The sequence below is a fragment of the Phoca vitulina genome, unplaced genomic scaffold (assembly GCF_004348235.1).
Source record: "Phoca vitulina isolate PV1807 unplaced genomic scaffold, GSC_HSeal_1.0 scaffold65, whole genome shotgun sequence".
NCBI classification, from domain to species: domain Eukaryota; kingdom Metazoa; phylum Chordata; class Mammalia; order Carnivora; family Phocidae; genus Phoca; species Phoca vitulina.
Window position 1 is genome coordinate 11705568 of NW_022589768.1, and position 25526 is coordinate 11731093.

Consider the following 25526-nt stretch of genomic DNA (forward strand, 5'->3'; position numbering starts at 1 on the left):
AGCCATTCTGACTGGTGTGAGGTGGTATCTCATTGAGGTTTTGATTTGGATTTCCCTGATGCCGAGCGATATTGAACACTTTTTCATGTGTCTGTTGGCCATTTGGATGTCTTCTTTGGAGAAATGTCTGTTCATGTCTTCTGCCCATTTCTTGATTGGATTCTTTGTTCTTTTGGTGTTGAGTTTGATGAGTTCTTTATAGATTTTGGATACTAGCCCTTTATCTGATATGTCATTTGCAAATATCTTCTCCCATTCTGTCGAAATTCCACTTCTTAACGGCACCAGCCTGTTTAACACCACACACACAGTCTTAGTAGTAATAGTGCCTGGATTACCATCAGCAATGTGAATAACAAAAACAGAGGAAGGGCAAAAATTTTTAATGGTATTTTTTTGTTTTTAAAGGTATATTCCATTAGAAATGGATGAGTCTTAAAGTACTTTGAGATAGTTTTTCTTACTTATGGTTAGGCTGCCAGCTAGATACAATGGGTTATTTATTTCGTTTAGTTTTTTTTTTTTTTTTAAAGTTGGCTTTGCTTAATTTTGCTTCATAATTATTTGTAATATTTGTAGAGTTCCCAAAGGCAAAGCTACAGAAGCCTGCTGTGGTCAAAGATACATAGTTTATTTCCTTGTCACCTTCATTCTAGTCCCTCTTTACCCGAGGTAATAATAATTACCAGTTTTAAAATTCTTAATGTCTACCTTTCCTTTATTTTTTAATTTTTAAAACACAAGCAAATGCATTTTAACTTTTTTGCTGTCTCCCTCCTTCCTACATCGACAGCATACCATATACATTTTTCTGTACCTTACATTTTTCACTTAATGATTGAAAAACACTCCACAGTAGATTATAAAGCTATTCCTCTTTTCTTTTTACAACTGTGTAGTATTCCATTGTGGATCCGTAGCATAGTTTATTCAGCGCAGCCCCCTAGTGGTGGACATTTAGATTGTTTCAAATACTTTACTCTTAGAAGTAGGGCTTCAGTGAAAATCCTTGAGCATTCTACTTTGAGGTAGAGTCCTGAAAGTGGGATTGCTAACAGTGTAAAGAAATTCCATTGCTCAGGAAAAAAAGTACTTTTAGGGGCGCCTGGGTGGCTCAGTCGTTAAGCGTCCTGCTTCTCCCTCTCCTACTCGCCCTGCTTGTGTTCCCTCTCTTGCTGTGTCTTTCTCTGTCAAATAAATAAAATCTTTAAAAAAAAGAAAAGCACTTTTAATATTTTATAGTGTATGGTTAAAGCTTACATGTGGATATACATACGTATTTCTCCTTCCCTTTTTTAAAATTTGGATATAAAACACAGTTACCATGAGCATTTTATCGTGTAAAATGCCCTTTCACAACAATTTGTAAATGGGTACATAGCTTCCATCTGATCGTAATCCTAATTTAACTAGTCTCCTCCTGTTAGATAGCTTTCTTCCGTTTGTATGTTGTGAGAAAGAGTGCTTCAGTAACCGTCCTTATTTGACACGTGTGCGTATGTGTGTATATATATGTTTCACTGTTGTTATTTCCTTTCAGTTTTCTGTGCTCAGGTCGAAATGCCCAGTAGAGCAGTGTTTACCCTGTGGTTAACATTCTGAATCAGACCAAAGATGTAGCAGACCCAGACAGGTGGCAGGAGGTGCAGAATACCACATCCCTCCATGCCTTCTTAATGGTCTCATGTCTTTTATGTTCTCGTTTTTGTGCTTCCAGTAGCACTGCTCTCTCTCACAGTCTTCTGAGGCCTCTGATTCTCTGTTTCTTCTAATTGAAGAACATCATTATTTTGATTTGCAGATGGATTCTGACCAGGAATTACAAGGCTCTTGCCAAAGGGACAAGAGGCAGCACGTCTGGTTTCCTGAATATTGTGATGGAGTTGAAAAAGTGCTGTAACCACTGCTACCTGATCAAGCCCCCCGAGGAGAACGAGCGAGAGAATGGGCAGGAGGTTCTCCTGGTACGTGGCCACCTTGTTTATAATTACGTTCTCAAATCCTCCAATGTCGGTAGAAGCTCTTTCCTCCTCTGATGACTCTTCAAGGAGCATCAGAAGAAGCTTTGAAAATTGGTGAGGGTAGTTCACTAGGAAAAATACGGGAAGTCTAATGTCACAGATGCGAGGTAAAGAGCATTTCAGGAATTGTCAGCCAGACTGCAGGCGGCTTCACCAAGCTGAAGGAAGATTGTCAAGCTAGGAACTCTTAGCAGTTAAGGGCAGATTGAAGTATGGGTTTGAGTGTGTTGATTGGAATGTCTTTTCAATCTCTAGTCCCTGATCAGGAGCAGTGGGAAGCTGATTCTATTAGATAAACTGTTGACAAGACTTCGAGAAAGGGGCAACAGAGTCCTTATCTTCTCCCAGATGGTCAGAATGTTGGACATCCTGGCTGAGTACCTGACGATCAAGCACTATCCTTTCCAGGTAAGGATGCTCAGCGATTGGAGTCCCTCTCTGCTTCCCTCCCACCAGGTTGTATGCTTTGCTTGCTAAATTATCCTAAAATTAGGAGACAGATTTTCTAGTTGGAAACAAATTAAGACGAAGGTTCCAGACGGGTCTTTATGTTTACTTCCATACCTTTAAGCTGCCCTATAATGAAAGTGGTCATGGGAGGTCATTCTGTTTTTCGGGTTGGGGGGCAGTAAGGAGATGGGTAATAGAGGAAAAGCAGACAAGAGAAAGGGTGTTAGATGATGTCTTCCAGCTCCAACTCTGGGGTAAGAGTAGCGAGGAAGGAGGTGTGGACCTAATTCCAGAAGCCCAAATCCTAGGAAGAAAGAGAGGCGATAGTTCTGTGCGTTCACACCAGGGGGAAGCTGACCCTGGCTGTGAGGCTGGGAACTCAGCAGAGCCGTGCATGTGAAGGCTTGCTGGTCCCTGAAGCAGGTGGTGGTGGCCCCCTCTTCTCTGTAGGATTGTTACTGGGGATTTTCATCTTCACTCAGTTGTCGCCTACAAGATAAGAAGAAAAGATAAGGGGGAAATGAGTTTCTTCAACACAATATTTTTTTCTGGGTGTTAGACTGTGTGAAATTTCTCTCTGATCTATTTATGGATGTGCATGCTATTTTTCTTGACTTTGGGCATAACATTTTTGTAGTGCTTTGATTTTTAAGATTGACTTAATATTTTTTCTTTGGTTGGACTGTTCAACCAACTTACGAATTATCCTGTTATTGAAGAAACTGGGGTCAGTGATTCTCTCCTAAGAAGGCCAAGCTTTAAGCTCAATAACAGATTGTCTTTTAAAAATGCCCTGAAAGTTATTGTCCTATCCAAAATACCTTATGTGGTCTTTCAGCAGCTGTCTTAGAATATGGTTTGATACTGTGGTTATTTTAGGAATAAAAACAAAAACAAAAGAAAAACCAAGCACACTGCAAAAAGACTGTTGTCTCTCAGTGCATCGGATCTCTGCGAGCTTTCAGGTCAAGCTAATCATTTGATGTCAAGTAAAGTAAAAATGCATTGCTTTTCTCTGTAGGGAATATTTGGCTGGAGTCCACTCGGGTCTGTCATGTCTGCTATCTTCTATTAATGGGAATATTAAAAGGAAGGCATTTGGGTTTTCTCATATCAAATATAGGCTATTAACTGCCATTTAAACATATCTTTGGGTTGAGGCTCTGAGTAGAGTTGGTAGAAAGAAGAAAGGGGGTTCCCTGGTGTGATTTGACTGTGTTCAGGTGGGCCTGAACAGCAGAGACCTGAGCTGGGGAGAGGTAGGTCCTTCTACAGATATGTCCCCAGCCACTCACCCATCACTCGGCAGCTGACATCACCTCTTGGGTCAGATTTGCCTTGTGTAAAATGAGGTATTTTGTTCATCTCCAGATGTGATTGTAAGGGGAAGACATGTGAAAATGATTTTAAAGAGTAAGAAATAAGCACTTTGTATGTATAGCATATAGGTAATAATTCTCAAGTATTTATTTGACATGTGGTTTTCCATGGTGACGTTGTTTGGGACCTAGAACTGACACATAACTCTAATAAAAGAACTAGTAAATGCCAGAGGCTTTCTTAAATATGCATTTTGGTTACTTAAACACTTCGCTCTGATTTCAGAGTGTAATTTTTGGAAAGGCTGGAATATATGATCAACTTAATTTTAATACAATGTTATGGCAAAATGTTTCCAAACAAAATTATGTAAATGATTTTTTGATTTGTGTAGCACTTAATAACTGTGCAACTTGTAGTCATACTAGTTAAGAAGGATCATTTTCTGCATGAGCTAATTAGGTGAGCAGTGGTACGGTGACCTAATCTCTCCAGTCCCTACGGATATAGAAGCAAACATCGTTTCTGAGCACAGTGGGGGTTGCCATCTTTCTCATTACAGGTCCTAGCAGTCATTCTGATCCTTGGATAAACCTAGATAGCCCTCTGAGTCAGAAGCTTCTGACCTTGAGTTTGTAACAGGAGAGCTTGGACAAGTAGGATATGCTGCTTAAGCACAGTCCCTTGACAGCATGTTGCCAGTGCATTCTGGTTATTTTTGCTAAGTGGGTGTTGGAGTGATAAAGGTTGCAAGTCTGGTGTTCTCTTCTGAGTATAGCTGATCGTCCTACCTTATGATTTTCTTGTGGTCTATTTTTACAGCGTCTGGATGGTTCCATCAAGGGAGAAATCCGAAAACAGGCACTGGACCACTTCAATGCAGATGGGTCTGAGGTACACCATGCATGGCTTTATTATTTGGGCAGCGTGGGCTCTCTGTCCAGGGGAAAGCCTTTCTGGCTTAATGTATTTCGTTTCAGAAACAGTTCACAGTTAAGTTCTCTTGCTTTGGGAAGGAAATGAGAGATCACTAAAATAAAAGATGCCTCTTAATTTTGTTGTTTGTTATTCCAGAAAAGCATATGCATGCTTGTTTATCTGCCCTGGTCTGGATTAGTGACAGAGTAGTTCTAATAGCAACTGTGAGTGTTCTCTAGTGGCTTCCAGATACCAAATTTCTGGGCCTGGGAGAGCAGCAAGGCAAGAGTCAGGAAGGCTGGCCAGTAGGATTAATTTTGACATGTATGTATGACAGAAGGTTCTGATCTGTATTTTTTTGGTGACTGAGGCTTGAAAAGTACATTGGCCATGGCTCAGATGTGTGGATTGCTGGTACGATTGATACAGCTTAAGTTCTGTTGTCCAGCTTGGATTTGCATTCTAAAGTGATTTTAAGGCACATATAGAAGGGGTGCTTAGGAAAAGTGAGAAACCATGGTAACATTGTAGTTTGTGTATAGGAAGCTGTGAAATGCTGTGGGATGTGAGAGAAGTGGGGGAGATGATGTTCCACGGACATAATGCTGCAGCTCTGTGTGCGGGTGAAGGTTGCAGTGGAGAGAGCCAGAAGGAGAACTAGTGTTTTGGGGAGAACATGAGCGCTTCTGAAGCCTGGGCCACTACTTCGTATAGACAGACCAGACCTCATATTCGCTTTCTGTAGGGCTTTAAAAACTCTGTGTTACTCCAAAATGGTAATGTCTTCTGCCTCTAGAAATGCATGTGGTCCCAGTTAGACTATAGCATTCTGGCTTCTTTAGCCTAAAATGTTATTTCTCCTTGCGGAGCTTTGGGTGTGAATCTGGACAGAACTGAGGCTCTGAATAGTTCAGGAGAAAAGGAATTGAATTAACTGAAGACTGCTCACCCTCTAATTCCCGTCCCTTCTTTTTCTCCTCCGTGTCCTCCTGTAAAATCATGATAATTCCAGTACCTGCTGTGGGGATTAAATGCAGTGACCAGCACCCAGCAAGCACTAGGCTCATTGCCTGGTACATAGTGAGCACTCAGTAAATGCTAGCTAGTTTTATTATTTAGTATTTATTCAAACTGGTTTTGTGTTCCCTACTCTTAGTTAAAAAAATAGTATGAATGTTTCATATTGCTCTTTCTCAGAGAAACATTATTAAAGCTGCCTTTTCTTTATAATTCTCAATTCTCCACCCCATGGCTATTTATAGAATACAGGTTCTCTACCATTATTCTGCACATCTGAGCCTTTTCTATTAAGAAAAATTAAATACTTTATCATTGGGGGAAATATTATATGCACAATGAGAAAATTTAGAAGATAGTGAAGAGTACAAAGAAGAGAAATTGCACAGCTCCCCTCCCCATCTCCCATCCCAGAGACAACTTTTGTTGTTCACATCATTCGGTGTGTTTCCATTCATAATAGATGAAACTGATTATTTATCTGGGATCATTCTGCAAATAGTTTTGTTGTCATTTTTTTATTCAAAATTCTGTGAGCATTTTTCCCATGTCATTAAAGATTTAAAAAAAATTTTAGTTTCTAATGTTTTCTCATGCTTGTAACATTATTTATTTAACCCAGTAATTAAACCTAATGACTTACTTCTTGTTGTGTGTTAAGAGTGTACAAGCATTTAAAAAAGGTTTTTGATACACTTTGCTAGATTTCCCAAAGCAGTTTATATTCATTTTATTTGTGATGAATATTTCCATCTCCCCCTTAGCAGCATTGTGTTTCATTGAGTTTGTTTTCAATTTGATAATAGACACAAATAACATCTTATAAGTCACATTATCTTTGGTAAAGAGTGACAGTGAAGGGGTGCCTGGGTGGCTCAGTCGGTTGAGCATCCGACTCTTGGTTTCAGCTCAGGTCGTGATCTCAGGGTCCTGGGATCGACCCCCATGTTGGGCTCCGTGCTCAGCATTTCTCTCAGCTCATCCATCTCCCTCTGCCCCCCCCCAATAAATAAATCTTAAAAAAAAAAAAAAGGAATGACAGTGAAAATTGTTTATATGATTATTCAGACCCCAGATTTTACTTGATTTAGGTATCTCATTCTCAGGTGTCCACTATTTCTTTGTAGGCTTCTGTAAATTAGAGTGTGATGGCACTTGGTATCTCTACCAAGGATCACAGAGTATATGGGCCTCAGCATTTGTTTAAAGTTCTTCTGAGACCATTCTCTCCATTTTTATTTCTGTGGCAGGATGCTGGTGAGTGTAGTTAGAATGTGAAGAGCTTTTCATTGTGTCTGTGTATATTAAATACACCCATTGATCAAAATACAACTCAGAACTACCAGCTTTTGAGTATCATTTGTGTGCCAAAAGGGTGTCAGCCTTTGACATACCCTAAAAATAGAAATCTCTGTGGCTTTCTTTTCTTTGGGTAATTTATTTTCTGCCTCCTGCCCCGTACTTCTGAGCTCTCAGATGCAGGCAGGTGCACCATGCCTGCTCAGTCCCTGTCATTGCTGTGGACACCCCAGAATATGAATCTTTCCCGCACGTGGGTCTTCAGCCACACGTGCTCTGGTTTTCTTTGTGCATGTGCTGTGCTGATCGAGGACCCTGTGCTTCTCAGCAGTCCCAGCACGTGATCTGTTGGTGCAGTGTTGTTGTGTTTCTCACCCATCTAACAATAAAGTATCCTTGCTTATACCGACTACCTTATGTGGTGTAATCTACCTTTACGCAGAGAATGAGTGTGTAGGCAACTTGCTGGAATGATCCCCTTGCTAATTAAGTTTTTCTGGATTTTGTTAATTGCTTGTAACACTAGTTTTAGCCAGGAGAGAACACTAATTCTTCTGTTCTGGTTGATTTATCAGAATCAGCTTTACTTCTTAGTTCCCTGCACTGACTCTTTCAGCTTAATGAAATGAAAATTCACTCTACCATCAAATCCCTAGCATTCTTGTAGCCTCCATAAAGTTTGTCCATCATATCTCACTTTTCTTCACACCTGCAGGGGTTTCCAGGTATAAGGGCTTATTGGACTGTGAAACTGTTTCTGAGAAGGCCACTGCATAAAGTAGTATATTGCATTGTGTACAGGACTTCTGTTTCCTGCTCTCGACAAGGGCTGGTGGCCTGGGAATCAATCTGGCTTCGGCGGACACAGTTGTCATCTTTGACTCTGACTGGAACCCCCAGAACGACTTGCAGGCACAAGCCCGAGCCCATAGAATTGGTCAGAAGAAGCAGGTTGGTGGAGAGAGACATCTGGACATGGTTTGGGGGAGGCGGTAGAGGGGGTGTGTTATTTAGCCTTTTCAGGCTGTTTGTAAAATGCTTTTTTCCTGTTTTGCTTTCATTTCCCCAAGGGTAGATGCCTTTCTGTTAACTAGTACAGAGAAGGTGTCTTTGGGGCTAAGATGAACTTAGTAGGGAACTGTTCTCTTTTCCTGTTTGAAAATTATGTCACCAGTGGCTTTCAGGTTTACTCCAAGAAAGAGCGATGATGAATAGATTCAGAACTGGAATGTTTCTCTATTTTAATGTGGATAAGTTGTTAATCTATCATTGTTCAGGGTGGTCTACTTTTATTATACACGTAGCTCTGAGCTATGTTGGGGAAATACATGTGTGTTTCCTTCACGTGCGAATCTTAAAGTCTGCTCTAGTATTGGGTAACTCCTAAGTTTCATACTCGGCCAAAGGTTTGGTTTTGGTGAAACTTTCCATCAGTGAAACTGATTATTCTTTAACAAGATTTCAGCCTATCATTAGAATAGGCTGAAATAGTTTTTTAGAGGCAGTTTTATTTAAGATTATAACCTGTTACAGTAAAAATATTGGATCTAGTTAAGCTGTCTTTTTGGATGAATGGCTTACAGGCATTTCTGGTAGAAGAGAATAAGTCTTTTTTATTTCTTCTCTTGGTTTTAGACAGAGGTAGTTTTTTGTTTTTGTTTTTTTTTTTTGGTGATTAGGTATAAACATAACATTTTCTTTTTCTATAGGTAAATATTTACCGCTTGGTTACAAAGGGGACTGTGGAGGAGGAGATCATCGAACGGGCCAAAAAGAAGATGGTATTGGACCATCTGGTGATTCAGCGCATGGATACCACTGGCCGGACGGTTCTGGAAAACAACTCGGGGAGGTCCAAGTAAGTTCCAGGTGGAGGAGGTGGTCAGAGCCAAACTGTGATTTTACATCAGCATTTGATAGAATTCATCCTTCTAATAGGATTCTCTATAATTGATGTTACCTATTAATTACCTAGAAGAGGCCAAGCCAAGACCACGAGAAGATGTAATTTTCATTTTATCGGTTTTCCCTGTTTTTTCTTTTTTGCCTATCAGCCCTATGCTCATGTGCTCTCCCTCTGTCTTTCTTGCCCTTCTCTCTTGCCTTTTGCTTTTGGCTCTGTGACGTATGACGCAGCAGCAGTGATCACCGTGTGTCCTCCATTAGGCTTTCATCCCAGCGCAGGGTTGCCTTGAACGTGTCAGTAGTAAGAGTCTGCCAGATGGAGTTGGCAGCTGGTTTCTTATAATTGGTAAAAATGTTTGTGTGGAGATTGTTACTCTTCCTATTGAAAACAGAAGGGTGTAGAAGGAAAATAGTCAAGTTTCAATTGACTTTATTTAGAAGCACAGCTATTTCTCTGACTGAGTTCACATTTTGACCAGATTGTTCAGCGTCTTCTGTGGCCGTCTTGCAGCTTGCGTCCCAGGTGGAAATCAAATGAGCCTTCCCTAAATAGAATGTTTTCAGATAATCTTCCATTCAAGAGTAACCTAAGTGGAAAAAGCTTAGTTCTTTTATTTTAGACCAGAGATGAGAAGGTTGAAAATTCTTGGTGAATGATAACTTCCTGAGTCAAAAGGCAAAGAGCAAAGAACTCTCTTCTTTCATGTTGCTAATTAAGTTTCTTGCTTAATCATGTAATAGATGAGCCATCAGGAAAATAATTCATTTTCTAGTCTTCTGCTGGGTTAGGTTTACCATCACAGACTCATCCTGGGGATAAAAAAATAAAATAAAATCTTTGAGAGATCATTTTTCTTGGCAGAATTTATATTTTCACCAGTAATTTCACCCCTTTATGAAGGGTAGCTATTTTATAGTAGAACTTCATGGTGGTTATTTGACATTCCTGAGAGATTACAACTACATTTTACTTCTACAGCTCAAATCCTTTTAATAAAGAAGAGCTGACAGCTATTTTGAAATTTGGAGCAGAGGATCTCTTCAAAGAACTGGAAGGGGAGGAGTCAGAGCCTCAGGTAATTAACAATGAGTAAAAAACTTTTTTGACAAGTATTTGTGAGAGTCTTAATTTTTCTGGAAGCAGATTTTGAATCTGTTAGAGGCTTTTTTAAAGAATAGTAATTATTTGAAAGATATAGTTTTTTTTTTTTTTTTTATTATAGAGCTCAAAGCTCTTACTAAATAGAATAGGAAAGAGAAAAACATGTGAGGATTCTGTCCTTAGTCTTTTTAATTCCAATTGTATTTCATGTAATCTCTGAAGTTCACCTTGTCATTTGTATAAATAATAGTTTGAGACATTAGAGGTACAGGATATAAATCGGAATACTGTAACGGTAAATGGGATCCCAGGAAGGAGATTTGGTTTATTTGCACCAAGTGTTTTCAGTCCATACTGATCACTTGACTGTTTACCATATTGTATTGTTGGTGTCCCTTAGGAAATGGACATAGATGAAATTTTGCGCTTGGCTGAAACCAGAGAGAACGAAGTGTCAACAAGTGCAACAGATGAGCTTCTGTCACAGTTTAAGGTATGGAAATTATTGTGGGAGGGAGTCCTCAGCATTGATTTATTAACTAATAATAACTAATGTCTGTGAGTACTTCTCTGTGCAAGGCGCTCTACTTTTTCCTTTACCTAACTTGACTCCTTTCTTTCTCCTCCGGAGTTCCGGGCGCGTTGTGAGTGTACATTCAGTCTTCCGCATGGAGGTAATGGCTGACGTGGTCGGTTCTGCCCAGAGTCAGTGGGCAGAGGAAAAGTCAGCGAAGAGGGAAGAATATGCATCCGTGGGATAGGTGGAAACCCAGATAGTGTGGAGCTCTGGGAAGTGTGGAATGTGTTATGGGAGAGACATTGATAGAATCAGGTGATAAAGAGAGGTCAAATATATAAAACACAAGGTGACAGAAAGCTCTTGATGACTTGGTGATGGTTTTTTTTTTTTTAAGTATCTGATAGAAAATTAAATGCAGAAGCTGGGCACCAGATGAAGAGGAGGTGGCAGCACTGAGTGTGGAGTTAATTTAAAAGCTCATAAAGAGAACGGCGAAGGTGATTTATGAGGATGGAAGAGCCAAGGCGAGGGTTTTGAAAGACGTTATAATGTCTCCAGGTTGAGGAAAGAGCTTGAGAATAGGGAGAGATCGAAGGTTCTAAGGAAAGAAGGAAAATGTGATAGTACATTGTCTTAGAAGAGACTGGAAGGGATGTAATAAAAAACACAGGTGGCGCAGTTGGCCTTTGAAAGAAAAAGGAAAGTACACTTCAGGGACTAGGAGGGGAGAGAAGAGGTGGGATTCCTTCCTTCGTGACCGTAATTCCCAGTAAATAAGTAGAAATGATTTGGGACAGCCACAGGTGGTGCCAGGAAGGAGGAACTTGATACAGAGTGAGCTGTATTTGGAAGGTAAGACTTCACATTGGAGCTGGTCAGCAGGGTCCTATGATTTTCTCCAGCAAGTACTTGAGGTCAGAGGGACTGATCATTTCGTGGTCCCAAAGTGGAAGATGGGCTTGGGAGACTAAGGAGAGTCAAAGTGGCAAAGGTTTCCCAATCTCATGTGAGAATATGGTTGAAAGAATTGGCATGGGTTCGTTCCATACCGGTTAGAGAAGCAGGAGATACCTGAAGGTTCCAGTGATGGTTAAGTTCAGTAGATTCTGTAGGATTGAGGGAGACATGGTGAGGTGTTTGGAAGGAAGCAGTATTGTGTGATGAGATTCAGTGTTGGCCACAAGTAGAAGTTGTCTCAGAGGAAGAACACAGAAGGAACTAAATATACCGGAGAGCTCTAGGATCAGAGTCAGTGTGTTTTGAGGTTAAGAGTAAATTATTACTGTTTCAACTGGACTCCGCTTCTAGGACTATTGCTCCCTTTTATTTTTTTAAAAGATTTTATATATATTAGAGAGAGAGAGAAAGAGCGAGTTGGAGAGGGACAGAGGGAGAAGCAGGCTCCCTGCTGAGCAGGGAGCCGGATTCTGGGCTCCGTCCCAGGACCCTGGGATCCTGACCTGAGCTGAAGGTAGACACTTAGCCGACTGAGCCACCCATTGCTTCCTTTTAAAGAGAAGTAATCCTCATGATAATGTTTTAGTTAGAATATTATATGATGACTTAGGTATAAAAATTTCTGCGTATTAACAGGTTAATCAAAAGTGGTCAGCTGGTGACTTTTGCCTTGCTAAAGCTCTTTTGGCTGTTACATTTTAGCACCTGGTCAGGTGATTTAATTAATAGTAGGAGTCTGCCTACCTAGGGGCTCTTTTATTTCTGGAGTGCTTCAACTGAATTGACTTTGTTTTTTCCACTAACACTTTCTTTTTTTTCCTTTCTCTTTTTTTAAAACCCTAATTTAACATGTTGGAAACATGCAAAGCTTTTTTTTGAGATAATTTAAGATTATAATTTTCTTAAGTAATCATAACTGATACTTGTATCTCTTACTGTGTGTGTCAAGCCCTGTTACAACCGTAGGATGAATCAGATATTATTTTCTTCACTTATAGATAAGGAAACTGAGGCACAGACAGGCTAAGTAGATTCTTAAGGTTACACATATGTGGAGTTGTGATTATATCCTAGACAGGTGGTCTGGCCTGATTAATGTGGCCCTTAACCATTCTGCACCCTCAGAAAAGTTCATTTCCCAACTGCGTGAACCACTAATGTATATATTTACATCATTTATGTAATTTTCGTCTGGCTGTTTTAAAAGTCAGATCTAAAGTAATTACTGATAGTACTTAATTTAAGAGATTGGTCAAATGATTCATTTTATAAAACAAAAAATGTTAAGTTTTCAGTCTAAGAAATTAACACTTGTCTTTGTCTTGGAATTTTAAAAAATCTGATCGTGAAGATCACGGTATCTGTGGTGGAAGTTAGAATTAATTGTGGCCAAAAGTCATAAACTTCTGACTTCACTGTCCATTCCAAATGACTTTGAGGAATGGAACCTCCAAAAGCTCTTTTGTGCTTGATTGTAGCCTTAAAGACTAGGTGGGAAGGAATAAAAAGGATGTGGAGCCCATGCCTGGGGCCTGCCCACCACTGCTCATAGGCCGGCCAGAGCTGGTAGATGTGTCTGTGTAACCACAGCTGAGTCTTTGAAATGCATACACTTGGATGGTTTTCCTTCTGGGATATGTATATCTTTTCAGTACAAATTGATGCCAGATATTAAATATTTGGTATGTCATAAATGGAGTGTTCTTCTAGGTTTGTTTGAATTTTTTGCATTTTAAATTCTCATTTTCATTTCTAACATTGTACTTTGGAGTATATGAAATCATTACATACCTTTAGTTTCTGTACTTCTGATAAAAATGAATAAGGTAGGTAGTTGGCTAGTGATTGCTAGGGCTTTGAATTATGCATGGTTTCAAATGAGTGCTATTTAGTAGCAATTTATAATTTGGAACTGTAACTTCATAATGGATTGGTAAATCTAAGTAAATCTAAATTTTCCAATTAGTATCATATTTATTAGAAAATGTGTAGGATTTAATAAGTCTTTCCGTAAAACTTGTAAGACAGTTTATAACTTTATATCTGTTTCCCTAATTCTCGGTAATATTTCTGATGAACTTGAGGGTTTGGCAAGATGATTTGGGGGGAGGATAAGGGAGAGATTAGCAGAAAATTGATTATCTGATTGTATAATATCACAGGAGTTCTGATATTACGCATAGTGTCTTAGATTAAAAATGCTGGGTGAGTTGGTGTTTTAGCAGGCAGTGTTTGGGAAATAGGGACATGTCAGACAGTGAGTTGTCCATGTTCCAAGGTTGCCAACTTTGCGACAATGGAAGACGAAGAAGAGCTGGAAGAGCGTCCTCACAAGGACTGGGATGAGATCATTCCGGAGGAGCAAAGGAAAAAAGTTGAGGAGGAAGAGCGTCAGAAGGAGCTGGAAGAAATTTACATGCTGCCTCGAATTCGGAGTTCCACCAAAAAGGTGATCGAGTGAGATGAAAGATAAGAAGGGACCTCTTCTGTTGTAAAGGCTACAGAAGTGATAGTTATTCAAGGAAGAGGCTTGGCGTTGTTGCCTGGGGATGGGAGGCAGTTACAGCGAAACCAGTGGAGGGAGATGGGAAACTGGCGTGCCCCTGCGTACACCTGTGGGACATTTGATCTTTGTAAATTGGCTCTGGGTGAGGTAGACGGCTGGGATTTGAGTTTGGCAGACATTTGCAGTTTGCTGTTGAGGTCAGAACCAGTAATCCTAAAGATTTGGTTCTAACTCACAGTGCCTTTGACTTTCAGAGCCAACCTCTTTTTGCCTGTAAGTATTTGTTTGTGGCACTGGTTTAAATACTTACTGTAAGAGATTATATAACTGTAAACAAAGAACATACACTTCACAGCTTATAAAGAACCGTTATAAACATGATCTAATTTGATTTTTGCAACATTGAAGCAGGTAGAGTAAGTTTTATCACCCAGTGTGTTGGACATAGATTTGTCCAAGACCATAGCAAATCAGTATTAGCTAATAGCAGCCAGTATTGATTGAGCGCTGATTGTGTGCCAGGCACAGTTGTGCTGTTACACCTATTGACTCACTTAATCGTCATGCAAACCCAAGTAATAGGTAGTTATCCCCATTTTACAAACGGAAAACAAAGTCACAAAGGGGTAACTTACCTAAGGAAGTAAACACGAACCTACAATTCAAATATTTTTATTCTACTTCATTTGTCATTACGTCGCAGTATGTCTCCGGAAAGGTGACTGTCCCAAGCAGGTCTTCCTTTTACATGACACCTGCCTCCTTATTTTCTTAAAGGAAAATGGACTTTGATATGATGAAAAGTTCCCAAGTGTGAAAGAGTTAAGATGGGCTGAATTAGTCCTTTTCCCTCTTGCACCTGGCACTTGCTGCAATGTGACTTTGCCTTTTCAGGCTCAGACAAATGACAGTGACTCTGACACTGAGTCTAAGAGGCAGGCGCAGAGATCCTCTGCGTCTGAGAGCGAGACAGATGACTCTGATGATGACAAGAAGCCAAAGCGCAGAGGGCGCCCCCGCAGCGTGCGGAAGGACCTCGTCGAGGGCTTTACCGACGCAGAGATACGCAGGTTGGTGGGGCTCTGCTCTCTGTCTGGGGTGCGTGTGGAGGGTATGCTGTGCGCTGTGGGTCGATGGCATTCCTGACATTGAAGACAGGGCGGGCAGAGGCTGGTACCTGCAAAGAAGGCAGGGGCCAGAGTCATGCCCCAAGTCTCCAGAAGTTTCTGCCCTCTAGGGTTTTCCTCGCTTGAGCACTCTCTCGTCATTTGCTCAGCTCTTCTTGTTTTCTTCCTGTTCTCTGGTTACTCTGAGCATTTTCACAAAGAAAGTCCAGCCAAGGCAAAAGAGACAGTTGGAGGCAGACTTGGGCTGAGCCTTCCTTACTTGTTTTTATTGATGAATAGGAATACATACATGAAAACATACATAGAGACACACACGTGTCTATGTATATAAAAGAAAGAGTATGAATATAAAAAATGGATACACCCTGCCTTCATTCCTCGTCTCCCCAGTTCAGTTCCTGTCAGTGTTAGTACTGATACCAGTTTGGTGGTGGTTTGGTTTATTAGTAGTACACCCGGCATACTGTTCTGCAGCCTTTTTTCCACCTGTAATTGATTTTAGGTATCTATGTCTGTACTTACTGCGCATTTGTTGGTATTTAATTCACACACATCGCCTTCCAAAAAGATCTAAAATTGTTGCTTCCAAGCCATTTTTCCAACCACTTTGCATGATATTTTATATTTTAGGCTGAAGAAAATAGTATGAAGGTAGCTTTATGATCCAATCCATATTATAATTGTATCAGATAGTCCTCTAGGTCAATGTACTTTAAATCATGAAGTCTTTATTGTCCCCTAAATCTTATAATTATTATTTTCTTCTTTCTTTAATTTATTATGGAAAAGTGTGAATATATACAAACATTGAAAGAATAGGGTATATACCCCCCATACTTACCATGTTATCATCCTAACCATTTTGAATTTGTAGTCAGTCTTGTATGTAACGTCCTCACGCCTCCTACCCTCAGTATTATTTTGAAAAGAATGTGTATTCTGCTGTAGGTGGACAGAGTGTTCTACAGATGTTTGTTTGATTCTGGGTTATCTGAGTCTTCCATTTCCTTATTGATCTTCTGCCTGGTGGTTCTAGCCATTATTGAAAATGGGGTGTTGAAGTCTCTAACTGTTATTGTTATGTCATCTAGTCCTCCCTCTGCTTTGGTCAGTTTTTGCTTCATGTATTTTAGGGCTGTTTTTAGGTGCATGCATTTTATAGTTGATAGGTCTTCTGATGGATTGGCCCTTTATCCTCATAAAATACCCTTTTTTGTCTCTAGAAATAATTTTTGTCCTAAAGTTCATTTTTAAAAATCTGATATTAATATAGCCACTTCAGCTCTCCTTTGGATATTGTATGCACATTGTCTTTTTCACTTCAGTATGCCTTTCTTTGAATCTAGCTTGTGTTTCTTAAAATATATAGTTCTGTTATTTTTTAAAAATCTATTCTGTCAGTCTCTTCCTTTTGATTGGAGTCTTTAATCACATTTACATTTCATGTAATTACTGATAAAATAGAATTTATGTCTGCATTTTGCTATTTCCTTTGTCTTGTCTTTTTTGTTCCCTTATTCCCCCATTACTACCATCTTTTGTGTTATATAAGTATTTTTTAATATACCATTTTAATTCCCTTGTTTTTCTTTGTGTTTCTTATTATTCTCCTGTATAGTTTCTTTTACTATATTCTCGAAGTTATTTTTCTAGTGGTTGCCTTGGAGATTATAATTAGTACCTTAACTTGGAATTGTTTAGTTTGGATTATCATCAACTTAATTCCAGTGGTATATTAAAATTTTACTCCAGTATAACTTCATTCCTCTCCCCTCTTCTGTGTTACTATTGTCACAGAAGTTATATCTTTACCCTTTATAAGCCTGTCAACACAGTTTTATAATTACTGCTTTATGCAGTTTTTAAAAAATCAGAAGAAAAGACTTACAAACAAATACATTTATGCTGCCTCTATATTTATTCAGTTACTCTTAGTGAGGCTCTTACTTCTTTGTGTGGATTTGAGTTACTGTTTGGTGTACTTTGATTTCTGCCTGAAGGACTCTTTAGTATTTCTTTTAGGGCAAGTCTGGTAGCAGCAAATTCTTTATTTTTGTTTATTTGGGAATGTCTTAATTTCTTCTTTGTTTTGGAAGTCCAGTTTTTAAGTTCAACTTCTGGAGTTCCTCAGGGACCATTTTCATTGATTGCTTTTTTTTTCCCTGTATATGGGCCTTTTTTGTTTTTGTGTTTTCCATAATTTTTTGATGAAAACTGGACATTGTAAGTAATATAATGTGGCAAGTGTGGAAATCAAATATCCCATGACAGCCAGAGTTTGTTGTGTTTGCTGTTTGCTTTTTGTTCATTAAGTAACTTTCTTAAGACTTAAGACTAGTGAAACTAGTCTTTGTCATGTGGTTTCAAGTCTCTGCTCATCTAGCTTAGCCATTAGCTAATGGTTGGACAGAGATTTCCTTAAGTGCCTTGAGCCAATAAGTCTACCAGCCTTCGCTGAAGGGCTCCGTGTGTATATCGGGGGCATGTTGTACGGCTCTGCCTTACCCTTCAGTTCTTGCTTGCGCAGAGCCCTGGGCCAGCTGGAGGTGAGAGATGAACAACCTCTCAGGTAGGTCTTTTCCTCACATAGCCTTGCTCATGTGTGATTTTATAGATTCTCAGGAACATGTCAGCTTTTCAAAGCTCCCTGTGGACATTCCCATCAGTTTTCCCTTTTCAGGTTTTGGTCATCATGTTCTTACCCCAACCTGGTAATGTTGCCTGAAGCAGCTGTGGTCTTAAACCTTTGCTTCTAATTGTTTCACCAATGAACTATGGACAGTAGTTCTCACAGAGAGGTCAAGCAAAGCAAGCCTGAGAATGGAGCTTCTTAGGGTGTTGTCAGGTCAAATAGCACTGTTCTTGTGGAAAAGAGCTTTAGGGTAGCTCTAGACGTGTTCTGCTGCTGCTTTGGACAACCACTGTAGTTGAAAGGTGTTGGTTTCAAGGCTGTCGTGGAGCATGGAGAGAGGAGCAAGTTAAAATGCCAGAGAGCTTTCAGTTCCTGCTGAGATCCAGCCATTTGCTTGAGTAAACGCTCCTTAGATGGTTGCAAGCCTTTGGTTAATTTCATTCTAACAAAGTCCATCTTGACAATATTTTGATAGTGTTCTTGTTGCTTTTATGGAGGATCAGATTTTCAGAGGTCTTACTCCACCATTCCAGGAATGCTTCTCCCTCCTAGTATTATTTCAAACTAATTCCCAAATATCTTACTATTTCACACATAAAATTTTATTTCAGTATATATTAAGAAGGAGAAATGTGGAGTTGAGGAAAAAGCTTCACGTTCACTTTCCCATGTAATACTTCCCTAATCCTTGTGTTCGTGCTGTTCCTTTAGTATTGTTTCTCAGCTAAGGGCCTCCTCATTCCCGTCCCCTTTTTCTTTAATTGCTATGTTCTCTGTTTCCATTTATCTCCCCATAGTATCTCGCCTTACACTGTTACCTAACCAGATGATTTTAGTAATGTGGCTCATTACGGTGATGACTGTGATGTAGCGGATGACATGGCTGGCGTGTAGTATAAGGTAGAGACTTGTGGTAGGATTGATTGGATTTTTGTTTGGAGACAAGGTCGGGCAGGAGGAGTCAGCAGAGTTTCCAAAATAGTTTTGTCTAAGAAGTTTTAAATCACATATTTATTTTACTTTGCCTTATTCCCAAAAGTATTGAGGCAGTCTTAAAAATCTTATAGTTGTGTCATGGACCAGAAAATAATAAATACTATGGTAGGGAATCGGTAGTAACAGTAACTGAATAGAGCAGTTAACCATATTGGGGTCTTATCACAGGAGTTGTGGTTGAATCATTTATTACGTGTTGAACTCCATGAACTTGTACCTTCTAAAAGGGTAATACTAGATTTAGGTCACTGTTCTCTGTTAAAGTCCCTTAACATTTTCTTGATCATTCACTGAGAATAACATTGATCTTTAATTTGACTGCATCTTTAGCACTCATTATTTTAAGTGGACCAGTTTCAAAGACATTCAGCGTTCTTTTATTTCGTGGCAGTCGCGTGGTTTGGGCTCAGTCTGTTTGGACATAGTGTGTGTGGCATATTTCACCACGGGATATGTTTGCAGTAACAGAGCTAAAGCGTCTGTTTTTTAATGTGTTTTATTGATCATATTCTCAGGTTCATCAAGGCATATAAGAAGTTCGGTCTCCCTCTTGAACGGTAAGCTCCTTATCCACCTGTTTTTCATTTTTATTATGTAGTGGCCTTTTTTTTTTGGTACTGTTTTCCACTTAATACTAATGCTGGGAATGTTTTTTTGTCCTGGAAACATTCTTTTACAAATATTTATATATTGTGTTATTGTACATGTCCTTTTGGGGAGGGATGACAAAAATGACCATCTATACAGAGATTTTGCTTGAGGAACATGAAGCAAGTATATGCAAAACTGTAATACGGAGAAATAATTTCCAGAAGAGATGTTCAGATAATTCCATTTGGAAGAATGCACCTATTTAGTATTTGCATCCTAGTCCTTATTTAGTAAATCTGTGATTTTATAACTTTCTGCTTCTTAGTAGAGTGTCATGAGGATTAAATGCAAGTAACTTTTTAAACCTTGCCAGCAGTAACTACTAAAGGGTTGGCTGTCCTGTCTTACAAGCATTCAGGAAATGAACTCAGAAGTTGGATTTTAACAAAAGACTATGTCAACTAGTTCAGTACTTTGCTTTGTCCAGAATCAGCAATATGTCGTGTGAATAATAGTACTGACTTGAAGGAAATAGCAGATGCCTTTCTCTTCTTCCTGATAAACTTCTGGAGTGGAGGAAGATTACAGCCTGTGTGTTTGCCTCTCCATTTGGAGAGGAAGCAGTGATGGGTAGTAGTAACAGTGAGGCCAAAGAAGTCAGGTGCACCTTTCCAGGGTTGTTGCTGGCCACCCAGGATGGAATGCTTGCCTGTGAGCCAGTGACCATAAAAAGCACCAGGGTGTGGAAAAGTTCATCTGGCCCCTTCTGGCAGACTGATTTTTAGACATTAATGTGTTTGCATGCTCCATATGAGATCAGTGAAACATGTTGTAGAAGTAAGTACTTTGCTTCTAGGAATATTGTAGTGAATGAAAGGAGCAGAGGAGTGCAGACAGTCTTGGCACATCTGCTGCCATCGTCAGGCAACCCATCTAGTTAGTAAGGAAAGCCGACTCCTTTCCGCTGTGTTCTTTGAAATTACTCTGTGGACTATTCCAAAGCACAGTTCTTGATGATGGAAAATGAATGAGTTAGCCCTCAGTCACTGTTGGAGGCTTCTTGTTGGACCCTTGGAATGATCAGTAAAGTTAAGAAGACTGTCTTTGCAGGAGCAAGCTTATATGAGACCCGTGGTATCTCGTGGGACATTAGAAAAGTGGGCACAGGGCATTAATGTGTCCCCGTATTTGACCTTCCCCAGGCTGGAGTGCATAGCACGCGATGCTGAGCTGGTGGATAAGTCCGTAGCAGATCTGAAACGCCTGGGGGAACTGATTCACAACAGCTGTGTGTCAGCGATGCAGGAGTATGAAGAGCAGCTGAAGGAAAATGCCAGCGAGGGTAAGTTCTCCCAAACCTGGCACATGTGGACTGGGAATTGTGCTGCTAAGGGGCTTTGTTTTTGAAGAACAGACTTCTATCCCATGCATCCCTCATCCTTGAGGTGTGCATTCTGACCTGCCTTTATGTGAGCTCAGTGTTGTAAGATCATCAGAGAACTCACAAACGAAGTTGATTTGCAGAAGGTGGAGAATGGAGAGTGATGAGCAACGAGAATGGTTTCTTCTGATGTTGCTACAGAAACCTTAGATTGGTTTGAATGATGTAAAGACCCGAGTGGGCAAATTGAGTGGATACATCTGTATTTTGACTGCAAATGAGGACATTAGATCACAAGCATCACTAGTTATCCTGGATATACAAATATGGATTGTGTTAGGCAAACTTAAAGGATTTAGGGAATTAATTGGAATAAATAAAACATTGGATGTGAATATTGTAAACATTTTTGTTACAGTGAGATTTTCATGGCACTAGAATTTGTTATAATTGGGCTGGACAGGTTATACCCTCATAGTGGTCTGATTTGCAGAGGGGAATAACAGGGTCTGCCTCAGAGGGTTTGGGTGATTCCTGGCTAATTGCATTCACAAGAAGTGCTTAATGTGGTGTTCACTAATACCAGGAAAGAAGTATTTGTGCTTTCGATTTTCTTTTTAATGGTATTATTGAAGGTAGTAGAATTTAAAAGTGTCTTAAGTATAGTCAAAACTTTCATTGGTTGTATTTTCCTTTTTTGTAAAAGAAATTGACGTGGTTTGGACAGTGGTCCGAATACATGCTTTTATATAGCACTCAGAATACAGCCAAGAGTCAGCTTGAAGTGTACCATGGTTTCATTTTTCATTTTAATTGTTGTGAATAAATTACACATTCACATGGTTCCAGATTGAAAAACTGGTATCCCTATTTCTTTTATCTTTCTAGAAATGAGAAAGTGTGTATTACAAAAAATGCAGCAGGCACCGTCTTCTAGAAGCACCTTGCTGTTTCCATCTCACAATATATTTTGGAGATAGTTCCTTGTAACAGTCGCCTGCCTCCCACATCCCTCTTTTTTTGATGCATGTTCTGGATCTGGCTGATTGCTTCCTCCTGCCGTTGCGTAACTCGTTGCCCTTACCTGTATTTGCCATGAACTGGTTAGTGTACTCTGGATCCAGGATGGCATTTCTAATTCAGATTCCGATTATTATTATTTTTAAGATTCTTCATTTGAGAGAGAGAGCGCGAGCACATGAGCAGGGGGAGGGGGAGCAGGAGAGGGAGAAGCAAACTCCTGCTGAGCAGGGAGCCTGATGCGAGACTTGATCCCAGGACCCTGAGCTGAAGGCAGACACTTAACCGATTGAGCCCCCAGGCGCCCCTCAGATGGAAGATTATTGATAACTCTTTTCTTAAGTGGAAAATTTTTGTTTCTAACAGTGCTAACATAATTATGTATTTGTTCTATCGTACATTAGACGAGTTTCTAAACATCAGTGCCAATCTTACTGCTCAAAGTAAAGTTTTTTTTTTTGTTGTTTTGTTTTTTGGTCTTTGGAATACATCCCACTAGCTCTGTGCAGTTAAAATACCGTGTTTTAAAATTATTAGAAGTACTTTTCTCTGTGTAGTTAGGCCACCAACTTAATAGATAGTACAGTCTTTTTCATTTTCATTTTTCAGTTTTTAGGGATTGCTTTTCTCATTTTGACTTAACTTTGAAACACTTGCATGGCCCGAAGTCAAAACTCTGAAACAAGGTACATTTGGAGAACCTTACTTGTGTGCCAGCAACCCCCCCCCAAGTCCTGCTTTCTGCTCCTCTCATAGGTCACCATTTCTATTAATTTTGGGTTTATCTTTTCACTGTTTCTTTCAAAGAATTTCGGTGTGTGTGCCCCTCTTCTGTAGAAGATAGCATACCATTTGTTGTGTTTTGCACCTATGTATTTTCACGTGTGGAGATCACTCTCTATCGTGTAGAAATCCTCTTTCTTTCCTTTTGTAATTGCAGTGTTCCACCACTTAGGTAGATCTTAATTCAGACTTTATTGTTCCTGAATAATGAATATTTGGGTTGTTTTTAGTTTTTGGCTGTTCTAAAGACAGCCGCAATGAATTCGTAGTATAATGGGTATGCTCTTTTGTATCTCTACCAACATGTCCTCTGGATAGGTTTCTGGAAGTGGGACTGCTGGGTCCTGGGGAAGCATGACTTGGTTGGATTTTACCAGACTTTCCAGCAGTCTGGTACCATAATTTATATTGCCACCAGCAATGGATACTGGTGCTTGTTTACAAGCCTCACAAACAAGAGGGTGTTGTCAAATGGTGGTTTTTTCTGCCAAACTAATAGGTGAGAAATGGTATCTTGTTTTTCTTCTAATGAGTAAGATTGTGAGTGTTTTCTCAGAGCCATTTGTGAACCACCCATTTTCTCTTCTGTCCATTTTCTTAATTTTTAGGATTTCTTTTTCTGATTAAAGTTGCTGGTTTTCTCCTGTAGTTTGTGATTTGTCTTTTTACTTTGCTAATGGCATTTTAAGAAAACTTAGAAGAAATTTTTTAAATGTATCAGTCTTTTACTTTATTGTGTTTAGATTTTGAGTCAGTTTAAAAACATTGCCTCTACGCCCAGTATAAAGAGGAATTCACTGTGACTTTCTCCTCTTGTACTTGTGTGATTTCATTTACTTTTTTATCTCTGATCCACTTGGAGTTTTTCCTGGCGTATCCAGTTTTACTTATTTTTCTATATGGTTACTATATATTTCAATGCCATTAAAAATGGTTCGTCTTTTTCCCACTGCCTGATTTTTTTTTTTTTTAAAGACATGCATAATCCTGTTAAGGGACATTTCAGCTATATAATCTCTTGCTTTAGTATTGTGGTAGATAATTTTGTATGCACGCCATTTTGCACTGTGCTCTCCCACCAGGCATTGAACGAGGGTGTCTGTCTGCTTTTGGTCTCATCAACATAATGTTTTCAAATTTTTGAATTTTTCACCGTGATATGTTAGAAATGGTATGTGTCTGTATTTAATTTACATTTCTCTCATCAGGAGTGAGGTCAAGTATTTTTTAAATGTTTAGGAATCATTTGTTTTTCCTTCTCTGAATTGTCTCTTTACCTTTGCCCGTATTTCTGTTGCAATCCTTTTGCTTTACAGATGAGGAAACTGAGACCCAGAGAAGTCAATAACTAGAAGTGAGAGGGGAAAAGAGAAGGGAGGAAGGGGGACTTTGTGCACATTTGGGAATAAATCCCAGATTTCTGATTTTTAGGGAAGTGCCTTTCTCATTTTCACACATTCTGTTCCAGCTGTCTTCAGAATTGTTGGGAATAGCATTTGCAAGTGAATTCTAGAGGATTACAGGAGAATATCTAAATATTTATGATTATAGTACCGTTTCATCAACTTGAATGTTAAAAAATCTTCTCCCAGGCTCTGAGCCATCTTTCCCCTCACAGACAAGTGTCATTATCTTGTACCATCATCTTGCCAACATCTGGCTAGAGTTGACTGGGTTTCATTTTTAGTTCTAGGATTATTTTAATTTGGTACTAGGGCTAAGGAAATCTTTCCATGGCACCTTTTGTTCATTTCAAATGGTATTAACTTGGTCTCCTATTTTTTTTTAGTAGAGAAAATCATCTTTAAAACACTTGAGTTTTCTTGAACTCTGTTAATAGGATAGTTAGAAAACAAAAAAAACCCTCAGTATTATTACTAATCCTACAGAATCTTTTTTACTTTCAATTTTAGAACCAAAGTATAAAATAGATAGGAAGATTAAAATAGAATTACAAATACCAGTGGATTAAAAAAAATCCAAAATCTTAAAAAGCTTAATTGTTTAGAGATCATTTTATGAACGTTAATTGAGAAACTTTTTTGACTTTATGTTATATTTTTGAACTAAAAATAAGCCAGAGATATATATCAAGTGCATAAGCATTCAGGGTTTGCCGATAATGTTTTCTGTGGAACTCCAGCGAATTCTCACTTAACTGATGTGAAATTCGTATCCTTTAGGGAAAGGACCGGGGAAAAAAAGAGGCCCAACCATCAAAATATCGGGGGTTCAGGTTAATGTGAAATCCATTATACAACATGAGGAAGAGTTTGAGATGCTGCATAAATCGATCCCTGTGGACCCTGAAGAAAAAAAAAAGTGAGTCTATTCTGTGCACATGCATGAGTGGTTGTGCTGTAAGAAAGAGTTGAAGTTCTAGTTGTGTGTTATGTAGTGTTTTCATTGTCTTTTGTGTAACGCATCAGGATACTTTGTCCATGTTCATTTGTGTTCATTTCCAAGTTCGAAAGGCCTCTCCTCTCATGTCCTCCTGTTTCTGAAATCCCTTTAGATACTGCTTAACCTGTCGAGTGAAAGCTGCACATTTCGATGTAGAGTGGGGAGTGGAGGATGATTCGCGACTCCTGCTGGGAATTTATGAACATGGCTATGGAAACTGGGAGCTAATTAAAACGGATCCAGAGCTTAAGTTAACTGACAAAGTAAGTAAATCTGTGATGCTGGAGATTCCCAGAGATTTGTTATATACAATATTTTTATATCGATAACTTATTTTTAACTATTTTCTGGGGGGTGGGGGATCAAATCGGAAATCAGTACAGTAATACATTCCTGGGATTTCTTTGTTTTGGGGAATATCACCATCTTTAGTGGACTGTGGAACTGTTAGATAAAGATAATAGCCAGGTGAAATTTTGGGGAAATCACAGGAGAAATCTTAAAATTCTAATTCTTATACATCCAATCTCATTGCAACAAATACCAGGGTAAGATTATTAACTATTAAGGCTTCCTCG

At 39.3% G+C, this 25526-nt stretch overlaps 1 protein-coding gene across 8 annotated transcripts in view; it reads left to right on the top strand.

Annotated features, from left to right (window-relative positions):
- The window catches only part of CHD2 (chromodomain helicase DNA binding protein 2), a 134696-nt gene that overhangs the window by 81523 nt on the left and 27647 nt on the right, over nt 1-25526 (top strand). For all 8 annotated transcript variants that reach the window (XM_032391984.1, XM_032391986.1, XM_032391992.1 and 5 more), the window contains 13 exons: nt 1802-1964; nt 2277-2429; nt 4614-4685; nt 7827-7976; nt 8735-8883; nt 9910-10006; nt 10433-10525; nt 13788-13958; nt 14910-15085; nt 19286-19327; nt 20564-20703; nt 24729-24867; nt 25061-25211. In XM_032391984.1, coding sequence (XP_032247875.1) covers nt 1802-1964; nt 2277-2429; nt 4614-4685; nt 7827-7976; nt 8735-8883; nt 9910-10006; nt 10433-10525; nt 13788-13958; nt 14910-15085; nt 19286-19327; nt 20564-20703; nt 24729-24867; nt 25061-25211 — 1696 coding nt within the window. The remainder of the gene's footprint in view (nt 1-1801; nt 1965-2276; nt 2430-4613; nt 4686-7826; nt 7977-8734; nt 8884-9909; nt 10007-10432; nt 10526-13787; nt 13959-14909; nt 15086-19285; nt 19328-20563; nt 20704-24728; nt 24868-25060; nt 25212-25526) is intronic.